This window comes from Palaemon carinicauda, chromosome 22, assembly GCF_036898095.1.
Source record: "Palaemon carinicauda isolate YSFRI2023 chromosome 22, ASM3689809v2, whole genome shotgun sequence".
In the NCBI taxonomy this organism is placed as follows: Eukaryota; Metazoa; Arthropoda; class Malacostraca; order Decapoda; family Palaemonidae; genus Palaemon; species Palaemon carinicauda.
In genome coordinates, this window is record NC_090746.1 from 109,077,672 (window position 1) to 109,090,171 (window position 12,500).

Here is a 12,500-nt window from a genome sequence, read left to right on the forward strand (position 1 = left end):
TATATATATATATATATATATATATATATATGTGTGTATATATATATGTATATACATATGAATATATACATAAATATATATACACACATATACAAATATATATTATATATATATATACACACACACACACACACACACACATATATATATATATATATATATATATATATATATATATATATATATATATATATATATATATATATATATATATAGGCTAGAGAGAGAGAGAGAGAGAGAGAGAGAGAGAGAGAGAGAGAGAGAGAGAGAGAGAGAGAGAGAGAGAGAGAGAGTAAGTGTGTATGGTACACATACCTGGTCATATTAGCGAAGAGCTGCCCATCTTGCCACGCCTCCAGCAGGAAATACTGTCGCAGCCCTCCATCGAATCCTTCCAGGCACCTGACGATTATGGTAGGCCCTCCGCTACGGGTCTCCTCCTCTTCTTGGACCTCCTGCTCAGACTGAAGCGCCGAACAATTCGTCGGCATGTCCGGAGGCCCAGCTGGCATGAGGCTAATGACGCAGGCCACCTGCTGTTTTCCGACGGCGTTGGACGCTCGACACAGCAGTCGCCCGTAGTCCTCCTGCCTCTGAGGCGTCACCTGGATGCTGGAAGAGAGGCCGCTGTGCTGGATGAGCCCAGGGGCCACGTCTTCCTCCGTCCCATCCACTCGCATTTTCATCCACTCCCACGTAATGTCGTAGGCAGGTTCCGCCTCGACCTTGCAGCTGACGATGGTCGTCAGTCCACGCACGGCGCCCTGCGTTCTTTCGGAGTCGTGTCCCGCGCATACGGGGGCGTCTGATTGTGTAAAATGAGTAAAATAGAGAAAATTAGTTGAGGTGGATGGAATTACAGCAGATTAAGGGAATGGAAAAGGCTTCCACGAAACAATGAACCCATAGAAAGATGGGTAAAGGCTGTAGACGATAAGAATTAGAAAAACTGATAAACTGATCATCATGATATTAAGGTTATATTGTGAGGTATATATTGAAATGCAAATACAAAACGATCCCTATTTTATTATATTATTCGTCTTGGATTCATATGAATGAAATGCATACTATGAAATCTACCATCGTACTTCATTTTATCCCAGTGACTTTATTGGCAAAACTAGAGAAACTCTATCATCGCATTTTTACCTTCAAGATAGATAAAAGGGTTTCATTGTCTTCAGACAAAAACGTTTTTATTTCTACGACCGAAGGATTTAAATATCATACGCATCATAAAAATAAAAATTGAACTTTTGTCAAACTCCTAATGATTTTTAGACTGCCAATAAAAGTCAGGCATCTCTGTTAAACAAACCAGTTTTTCCTCCAATAATCATACGGATGTATTGTTTAATAATTTGGCAAATAAGGCTTTCTTAATGAATTATGAACAATGTTCATCCATTTATATATTATCTAACGTATGCAATAAAAACCTTAATAAGAAGAAAGGAAATATGCTTTGGAAAATTAATGACAAAAAAGAAACATTGATAAATAGATAGACAGACATATAGATAAATATATAGAAGGACCTCTGAAATGTAACAATTTTCTCCCCTTTTATGGATTTTCAATTTCGTTATGTCAAAGTAATACATTAAAACGGAAGTGCTCCTAATTGATTACAAATTACCATTATTTTTTTTTAAAGTAGTAATTATACTTAATTATAATAATTAACTTTATATGTATATATACATACATACTACTGTATATACACATATATGTATATGTATTTACACACATAAACGTGTTATATATATATATGTATGAGAGAGAGAGAGAGAGAGGGAGAGAGAAAATTAAATCCAACTTACGTCTGACAGTAAGGCTGACCGGACTACTGGTAGAATTCCCTTGCAAGTTGGCCGCCGCGCATCTATATGACCCAGACTTCCTCCTCTTCAGACGGGGCAATACGAGGCTGGATCCGCTCATGAGGATTCCTGAGCTCTTGTTGTGCGACAACTCCTTTCCCTAGAAATAGGATACACGGGGTGACTATAGTCTCAGCAGAGATTCTGGGCGAAATAAGCCACACCCCTGATGACGTCATAGTTGTCTCTCCCGTTAACGTGATTGGCTATGACGTCATCAGAGGTGGGGCTTATTTCGCCCAGAATCTTTGGGACGATTATAGTACGTAAAGTTTTCTAGGCTAGAAAAAAATGCTTATATATTTGTGGAATATTTAGTTTGTTTGTGAACTCTCCAGAGGAATTCATGCCCTCAAGATGCTACACGAACAGTTTAGTGCATTGCCTAAAATCCTAAAGAATTTTCATAAAATATACTAGACATCAAAGATTAATACTGGAAACCTTATAAGATTGCTTATCAAATTCTGTGCTTTCACATTATCTTCTAGCCATCCTCGCCCTCTTTATTGTTTTCTCTTTCACCGTTGCAGGAGTAAAGAAAGAAATATAATTGAAGAATTGAATTAATGATAACGTTCAAACTAAATACATGACTCCAAATAAGGAAATGAATTAGTTTGTTTTCTAATGGCAGATTATTTTCCTGTGCCAAATGTCGTATGAGATAACTTCATGGTAAATGCGCATACACAAACATTTTTTATATATTACTGTATATATATATATATATATATATATATATATATATATATATATATATATATATATATATATGCATATAGTTATATATATAAATATATATATATATATATATATATATATATATATATATATATATATATACATATATATATATATATACACAGTATATATATACACACAGTATATATATATATACACACAGTATATATATATATATGTGTGTGTGTGTGTGTGTGTGTGTGTGTGTGTGTGTGTGTGTGTGTGTGTGTGTGTGTGTGTGTGTGTGTGTGTGAGAGAGAGAGAATAATAGGGATAGATCTTATCCCACTCCGCTGTTAGGAATGTTTGGAATTTATTTACAAGATGCTTACATGCATCTCAAGAATTCCGATGCACTGTTATTGAACCAGACATGCCGCTATTGTTAATCCAAGATGCAATGTTGATCGGAATTTTGCTTTATTAGTAGAAATAAAGTCTGATAACATTTTTATTATTATTATTATTATTATTATTATTATTATTATTATTTGCTAAGCTACATCCCTAGTTGGAAATACTTATTTTAATGTTGATACTGTTCTTAAATATTTTATTTTTCCTTGTTTGCTTTCCTCACTGGGCTATTTTTCCCGTTGGAGCCCTTGGGCTTATAGCATCTTGCCTTTCCAACTAGGATTGTAGGTTATCAAGTGGTAGTAGTAATAATAATTATGAAAATAATAATAATAATAATGATAATAATAATAATAATAACAATAATAATATACAGTACATATGATGAGCGACCTTTCTATCAAGCTAGGACCAGGGCGGACCAGGCAATTGTTGCTGATGACTCAGCAAGTAGACCTATAGGCTCCTCCAAACACCCACATTCTTATCTCACAAGGATGGCGAGCTTACAGATAGTTTCTATGTAGTATGAGCGGGACTCGAACCCATGGCCGGTGTTTTCAATAGACCACCGCCACAACTCTATACTTACATTGTGGTACCACTGGATGCGGTAGTGTTGGGGATTCGCAGAGACGTGGCACTCGAAGTAGACGTCATCTCCTTCCTTTATGCTAGTTGGGTCCAAGGCTGGGCCTAATGCCAGATTGACAACGGGAGGGTCTGAAAGTTTAAGAATTAAGACATTAATAGATAGAATTTTGCTTTATTATCAATAAACAGTGTATTATTATTATTATTATTATTATTATTATTATTATTATTATTATTATTATTATTATTACTAGTCAAGCTACAATCCTAGTTGGAAAAGCAAGATGATATAAGTCCAAGGGCTCCAACAGAGAAAAATAGCCCAGTGAGGAAAGGAAATAAGGAAATAAATAAACGATATAAGTAATGAAAAATTCAAATAAAATATTTAAAAAATTTTAACAAAATTAAAACAGATGATTCATGTATAGACTATTAAAAGACTTATGTCAGTATAAAGGTACATTACTGTTCGTAATACTAGTCATGCAGTTAATTCTAATAGTCAGGCCTTCTCCTTCATGAGGCTCAATACAAAACAGTATTCTAGAAGTTTTATTCCAGCTATGACAAAGTTGTGGAATGATCTTTCTAATCGGGTAGTTGAATAGATAGAACTTTAAAAGTTCAAACTTGCATCAAATGTCTTTTTTTTTATGTTGAACAGGAAGACATAAGTCTTTTTATAGTTTATATATAAAATATCTGTTTTAATGTTGTTACTGTTTTTAATATATTATATTTTAATTGTTCATTACTTTTAATATCATTTATTTATTTCCTTATTTCCCTTCTTCCTGGGCTAATTTTCCCTGTTGAAGCCCTTGGGTTTGTAGCATCTCGCTTTTCCAACTAGGGTTTTAGCTTAACAAATAATGATAATAATAATAATAATAATAATAATAATAATAATAATAATAATAATAATAATAATAATATACATTTCTGAGTTTTTCCAATTTATTCTTCTCACGATTTTAACCTTGCATACATTTCGACATCATGGTTAGACTATCATTAATACATTGACAGAATCATAATGATTAGAAATAAAACGTTTCAAAGGACGATTTAATTGTCTTCAGAAGAAATGGTAAAAGGAACTGAATTCAAATGCTCAGTCGATATGCTTGGAGTGAAGCTTCAGGTCACAAGAAAAGTAGATTTCAACTTCTGAGTCCTTCCTTATTTAATAATTATAAATATTTTCATGTCGTTTGCTCTAAATATTTTCATTTCTTTTGAAGATCATCATCTCCTCCTACGCCTATTGGCGCAAAGGGCCTCGGTTAGATTTCTCCAGTCGTCACTATCTTGAGCTTTTAATTCAATACTTTTCCATTCATTATTTCCTACTTCGCGGTTCATAGTCCTCAGCCATGTAGGCCTGGGTCTTCCAACTCTTCTAGTCTTTGTACAGCCCAGCTGAACGTTTGGTGAACTAATCTCTCTTGGGGAGTGCAAAGGGCATATCTAAACCATCTCCATCTACCCTTCATCATAATCTCATCCACATATGGCACTCGAGTAATTTCTCTTATAGTTTCATTTCAAATCCTGTCCTGAAGATAGCATAAGCAAGCTTTGCAAGTCCATGTCTGCTAATAAGAACAGCGTCATCAGCATACTCTAGGTCCGTTAATTTCCTGTTCCCAATCCAGGCATTAGAAAATCCACGAGGAGGATGAACAACAACTTGCTTTGCTACAGAAGGTGCAATGAACTGCTTAAATCACCACAGCACCAGACAGACAATTACATAGATAGACAACTTATAGATTTTCCATGAAAATCCACTTAATTTATCTCAGTCATATATTTTATCAGTAGACGTGCGTCTTATACTAAATGAGAGGGGCCTTTAGTAAGTAAATTTCGATATGCGTAAATCTGAATGATTTGTTCCGTAATTATAACCCTGATGGGGACTTGTTGTGTATCTTGAAATCAGAAATTGAACCAAATTAGGTGTGTGTTGGTATTCGAATTGTTCAGAAAGTCTGAGAATTGTTATTATTATCATTATAATTGCTGCTGCTAGTAGTAGTAGTAGTAGTAGTAGTAGTAGTAGTAGTAGTAGTAATAGTAGTAGTAGTCGCAGCATTAATAGTAGTAGTAGTAGTAGTAGTAGTAGTATAAGTACAGCAGTAGTATAAGTATAGTAGCAGTAGTACTAGTAGTAGTAGCTATTATTGTCTCTGTTATTGTTGTTAACGAACAGCTCCATCTTGGTCTGCCAAACAAGTTGTCAGAGACAAGACTAATAAATATTGATGAGTTTAATGCATTAATTCGTGTTTACCACTCCAGCTTTGTTTAGAAGCGTCTGAGAGCACCATTATACTCGGGGTTTCTGACTCACGCGTTTCCATGAAATCCTTCTTATTTGAATTTATATCCTAAAGTAAGCAAAACAGAATCTTAATGGCTCCTTCCACTCCCGGCCACATCTGATGAAAAGCGGCAGCCACAATAGAACTATGTCATTACACAGTCTTGGTTCTCAAGGGAACTTTCTTCACATCATTGTGTTCCTGCAGGAACATTAGGAGAAATGGCTCGGGAGCTTTAGTGTTGCATTGTGATATCCAAAAGATAAATGGTTGAATATGAATTATAAGGACACGAAGCTTGTAAGAACAGAATTGCATAATATATTTCCTTCAGAAAATCAGATTGCTGAGGTTGAAATAAAAACATCTTATCCAATATGATGAAATGATCTAGCAAAACATAAGATATACAGTATATATATATGTGTGTGTGTGTACATATATATATATATATATATATATATATATATATATATATATATATATATATATATATATATTGTCACGCTCAGCTCTTCCCATCCCTTGGGTAGGGCAGGGAGAGTAGTCATATGCTAGTGGAAAAGGGAACACGTGCTTGCATATCTAAATAGTTAGTCATCCTTTCTGACGAGTTGCGTACACTAATGAAAAAATGAACATGATGGTGAAATAGATACTCACAAAGGATAACGAGCCTGGTAGAGTCCTCAAGGACTCTGTCCGGAAGGGCCGGGTTCATAGCCTTGCAGGCCAAAGTCTTGTTGTCATCTTCCCGATGGACCGTCATCCGCAGCTTGGCCGTTGTTATGTTGCCTCCGTCCTCTATCTATCAAGACGTGGTGATAAGGTTTAATGTTAATGATTGGAGGCATGTTTAAAATCATTAAAAATTAAAACGCAAACAGTGTATATACATATATTGGGAAACTAAACCAGTTGTATAGTACAGAAACAATAATGACTAATGCATTTCTAGTGGGTACTTTTGTCCCATGTCAACGGATAATGAGACAACAGAACATGGGTTTATTCACTTGATTATTCTCTCAGGTGAGTACCTTGTCTACTGACCGCTCGAATGGTACTGACTAACCCTCGCAAGCAAGATGCAATCTCGCTCTCTCAACATGCTGAATTGTTAGGTTTTGTGGAATTCTTCATTGTGATGGAAATATACTGTCAAATACGTCACATTATTATTCTAGGGACACGTCACGTATAACAGAGTTCAGTGATCGCGCCCTTCAATTCACGACATTCATAGTACCCTTGAAAGGGTCATTACGCTCACTATATAAAACACATATTTTGCATACAAGGATTAGGACACGTTTGATAAAATGGAAATCAGTAGCAATAAGCAACGAATCATTTTCTATAGATGTTTCTTTATTGGACCAAGCACTCTGTCCCTTATACCCGGTGAATGCAATTTCCGGAAAAAGCTATATAAAAGAGAAACAAAGAAATTTTTTTTTTCATTATATGTGAATTAAGTCATGGAAGATGTTCTTAATTAACAAAAAAAGGTTTTGCTATACTGAATGACTTACATTATAACATTATACCTAAAACTTTTAATTTATTTTATCTAAACAAAATTATTGAGAGCACTCTTGGGGAGACTTAAATACCCATTTTCAGCTTTCTCACGAAAATTGTTATAAATGGGGTTTTATCATCTGGTACTAAATTCCTATCTGTTATTCAAACTTAAAAAAAAAAGGTAAAAACGACAAATGGTTTAAAGACCACTCATGAATGACAGAGGCAAGGGATAGTGACATTACCCTATCAAGAAGGACAATGGCCTAGAGACTGACCATATAATTTGTCCCTAAGCCATCTCTCCGCCCAAGCTAAGACTAGGGATGGCCCGGCAATGGCTGCTGATGACTCAGCAGGTAGACCTATAAGCTCCCACTAGCCCCATCCTTAGCTCACAAGGATGACGAGGTTGCAGCGACCAAAGGAACTAACAAATTTGAGCGGGATTCGAACCCCACTTCGGTAAAAACCAGGCAGGGACGTTTCCAACAGGGTACCACAACCATTAAAGAAATTAATTACTTAGTCGTGAATACCTATATACTCTATTAGTTTCATAATATAACAAGGAACCAAACATCTGGCCTGATTGGTAACGTCTCTGTCTGGTATTTGCCAGACGGGGGTTCGAGTCCCGCTCAGACTCGTTAGTGCCATTAGTGTCTGCAATCTTATCATCCTTGTGAGCTAAGGTTGGGGGATTTGGTGGAGCCTATAGGTCTATCTGCTGAGTTATCAGCAGCCACTGCCTGGTCCTCTTTGGTCCTAGCTTGGGTGGAGAGGAGGCTTGGGCGCTGATCATATAATGGGGCATTGTCCTAATTGCTGGGGCAAGGTCACTGTCCCTTGCCTCTGCCATTCATGAGTGACCTTTAAACCTTTAAGTGATCATTCTGAGTACCTTGCATGCTTATTACCCAGCATTTGTGAACCATAAAATTAATTAGCCCTTTGATGGAGCATGTTTATATGCATGGCAGACCCCTTTTTAATAGCTATGTTATTAATGATTATAAATTAACATAAAAAAAATATTATGATACAGTTATTTGACTGTTCAGTTAATGTCAGGTACAGATTAATCTTGTAAGAATGAAGTTACGAAGATGGATACCAATTTTCTAATAACCAGCACTTATAAAACGCTCTATGCTGTAATAACATTCATTAAAAACTCCTTTTGTAATGTCCGTTTCTAGTTTGCTCACCTTTTTCGTTTTACACGTTTCATTTGTGTTTTTTATATGTAATGTTATAAAATAATAAGCGGAACTTTTCCAAGTAATAATGCAAATATCAATTTACTCCAAGAACTATGTACTTAGATAAGTATAACAATAAAGCAGCATATATAAATTCTATTCAATTCCAGTAAAATATAATTTTCTAAGATTATCTTATGTAAAAACTTCAATTTTTTTTTATAAATGTACGACATATAAATGCATTCAAAGCTTGGTATTTTAATTATTTTCTCTTGAAAGAGTTTCAATTATTCATCGAAGAACGACAGGGAAGAGAATTCTCTGCTTATCTCTCAATTGCGCTACAAAAGATTGAAGGGCTTTATTTTCATGTTGTTGATATAGAGATTATTTTAAAAGCAAGAAATTAATATTAAATACAGCACATTCTATGAACTAGAATGAGTCCGGAGTCTAGGGTATAAGATGAGTATAGACAAATGATGATTATGAAATGGACATTAAAAGAATAAACTTGGCAAAATCATTTAGGAATATTATATGTCCTATTGACAATTAGTGTCTATCGTTTCCAAGAACTTATGGCATCTGGAAAAGTAATCTCAATATTGTCAGTTTTATTTTTTCAATAACCAAATAGTAAACCAGTATGTACGTTTGTAGATGAAAAGCAAATGGTTAACTTGATTGATTATCAATTGTCTGGCATCCTGACATCTAAGGTCATTGACTCCGAGGTTTAACTTGAAATTCATATGAATTCTTTTCCCTCCATAATTTCGGGTACAAAACACTTACAGTATTATTATTATTATCATTATTATTATTATTATTATTATTATCATTATTATTATTATTATTATTATTATTATTATTACTTGCTAAGTTACAAACCTAGTTGGAAAAGCAGGATGCTATAAGCCCAGGGGTCACAACTTGGAAAATAGCCCAGTGAGGAAAGGAAACAAGGAAAAATAAAATATCTTAAGAACAGTAACTACATTAAACTAAATATTTCCTATAGAAACTATATATATAAAAAAAAAACTTTAACAAAACAAGAGGAAGAGAAATTAGAATAGTGTGCCCGAGTGTACCCTCAAGCAAGAGACCTTGTTTAAGTAGAGGGGAATAACATGATATGCAATATACAGTATGTGAACATTACTAATAGGAAATAGTATAATTTGTTGCTGTAGGGGAAATAAAATGCATTAAATGAAATATTACACATTTCAATCTCTAATTGCTAAGAAAAAAATATTTTTAATGCGCTGTGACCTAACAGCTTTCGTAATTGACGTGATTTTACATGATCGAACACAATCTATTTCCCATTATGCCAAACTGCTTCTATTTTTCAAACAATGATTACATCAATTTGCAATAGTTTTTTACGTTTTTATTAGCAACCTTTGATTATATTCTGATAGGTGAAATACATGACGAAATGTATTCAAGCAATCTATTACATTTTCTTTAAAGACTTTAAAAATAAAATTAAACTAATTTCAGTGCAATGCTATATGGAAAGCCTTCTCGTTAAAGCTAATTTCTTTGAGTATCTCAATTTACGCTTTAAACATTTTTCATCCTAATGTATAAAGACTGGGAGTGAGAGGAGGGTACCCAAAGAGGTACACTCGGAAACCACAATCTCCCACAAATTACCGAAACTGCCTGGTTGTAGTTAGGAAATGGGGAGGGGCTGGGAAGGATTGAATCTCTGTGTGCACGTGTTTGCGTGTGTACAGTTGGCTTCATTAATTCCGGTACACTTCACGGGAAGCCAAGGAGGCGACACTGTACCAGAATTAATGAAACCAACTGTACATATCTATATAAATATTTACCCATCATTTTTGACGGGTCGCGTACACTAGGTAAAGCATAATGAGCAATTTTCACCTCTACTCCACCAATGATGTTGGCTAATGAAACTGGACCATTAATGAATAACGTCAATTCTAATACTCTTCCGCAGAAAAAGAATCATGTGTATTTATATATTCATTCAGTTATTCATTTATTTTAAACGATTAGAAAAGCTCTGGGAGACAGTTTAATTTTTAGCTTAATACGTAAGAGACATCAAAATTGATTCGAAATTAGTTTTGCATATTCATAAGTGGTTTTGAATAGTCTGTAAGATTTATGTGAATTCAGCAACGTCGCGTAAAGAGAACTGGAATCATTAGTATTTCAGAATTGAAAATAACAAACTGTCTTTCTACGTCAGAACTAAAATCTGTGTCATTGAGGTTAGACGTTGAAAGATTGTGCATCACACTATATAATATCACACTTTTAGCGAGCACTAGGAGAACTGGAAGACCTGGGTCTACATGGCTGAGGACTATGAGGCGGGAAGTAGGAGATGATGATTGGATAAGCATTAAATTAAGAGCTTAAGATAGACACGACTGGCGAAATCTAACAGAGGCCCTTTGCGTCAATAGGCGTAAGAAGAGATGGTGATGAGACTTAGAATATATTCAACTTGAACTGAAATAGCACCATTTATATTCTGATAATTAAGTATTTGTTTTTCCTACTTATGTATATTTATAGGTTTAAAGACCGGTCATGAATGGCTGAGGCAAGGGACAGTGACATTTACCTCAAAACTGGCCATAACAATAATAATAATAATAATAATTTATATATATACATATATATATATATATATATATATATATATATATATATATATATATATTATACATATACATATCATTATTATGGCCAGTTTTGAGGTAAATATATATATATATATATATATATATATATATATATATATATATATTATACATATATATATATATATATGTATATATATATGTATGTATAATATATATATATTATACATGTATATATATATATATATATATGTATATATATATATATATATATATATATATATATATATATATATATATATATATATATACACACACATTTACCTCAAAACTGGCCATAATAATAATAATTTATATATATATATATATATATATATATATATATATATATATATATATTTATATATATATATATATATATATATATATATATTTATATATATATATATATATATATATATATATATATATATGTATATATATATATATATATATATATATATATATATATATATATATATACTGTATACATAAATGGGTGTACATTATTATTGTTATTATCATTATTATTATTATTATTATTATTATTATTATTATTATTATTATTATTATTATTATTATTATCATCATCATCATTATTATTATTAATACTGGCTAAGCTACAACATTAGTTGGAAAAACAAGATGCTATAAGCCCAAGGGATCCAACAGAGAAAACAGCCCAGTTAGGAAGGGAAATATATAAACAAGAGAAGTAATTAACAATTAAAATAAAATATTTTAAGAATAGTAACAATATCAGAATAAATCTTTCACACTTAATTATAAAAACTTTTCACTTTCATCTTTCTTTTGATAAAGAATAAAATCTCAAGTACCTAACCTACTATATAAAGCGATCAAAAGAAAAAGAAACATAGAATCAGGGGCGTTGCCTCTTCGTGTCAGTAGTGATGTAACTCCCCTAGTTGAATGTGTGCAATTAACTCTGCCAGGGAGGTTAGGTTCAATAAGAAACGGATTAAATACCAGTAACGTTTTTTCTTTCATTATTTATTTCTTTCTTTATTTTTTGTTGTTCATCTAAAGGTTAGAACAATTAGATACGAGTGAGACTTTTTTTCATCTGTTGCTTTGTTGGGTGTCTTTGTAAGGCTTAGAAGAATATTTTGCGTGACAAAGGTGCAACTGCGACTAGAGAATATTCTTACC

At 33.2% G+C, this 12,500-nt stretch overlaps 1 protein-coding gene and 1 long non-coding RNA gene across 3 annotated transcripts in view; both read right to left on the reverse strand.

The window, feature by feature from the left end:
- Nucleotides 1–12,500, reverse strand: part of LOC137616678 (uncharacterized) — a 279,052-nt gene that overhangs the window by 85,259 nt on the left and 181,293 nt on the right. The window lies entirely within an intron of this gene.
- LOC137616234 (uncharacterized) overlaps nt 1–12,500 on the reverse strand; it is a gene marked incomplete at its 5' end in the record, with an annotated part of 39,581 nt that overhangs the window by 7,997 nt on the left and 19,084 nt on the right. The window contains 4 exon segments of the mRNA XM_068345855.1: nt 316–805; nt 1,827–1,986; nt 3,580–3,710; nt 6,578–6,722. Of these exon segments, the coding sequence (XP_068201956.1) occupies nt 316–805; nt 1,827–1,986; nt 3,580–3,710; nt 6,578–6,722 (926 nt within the window).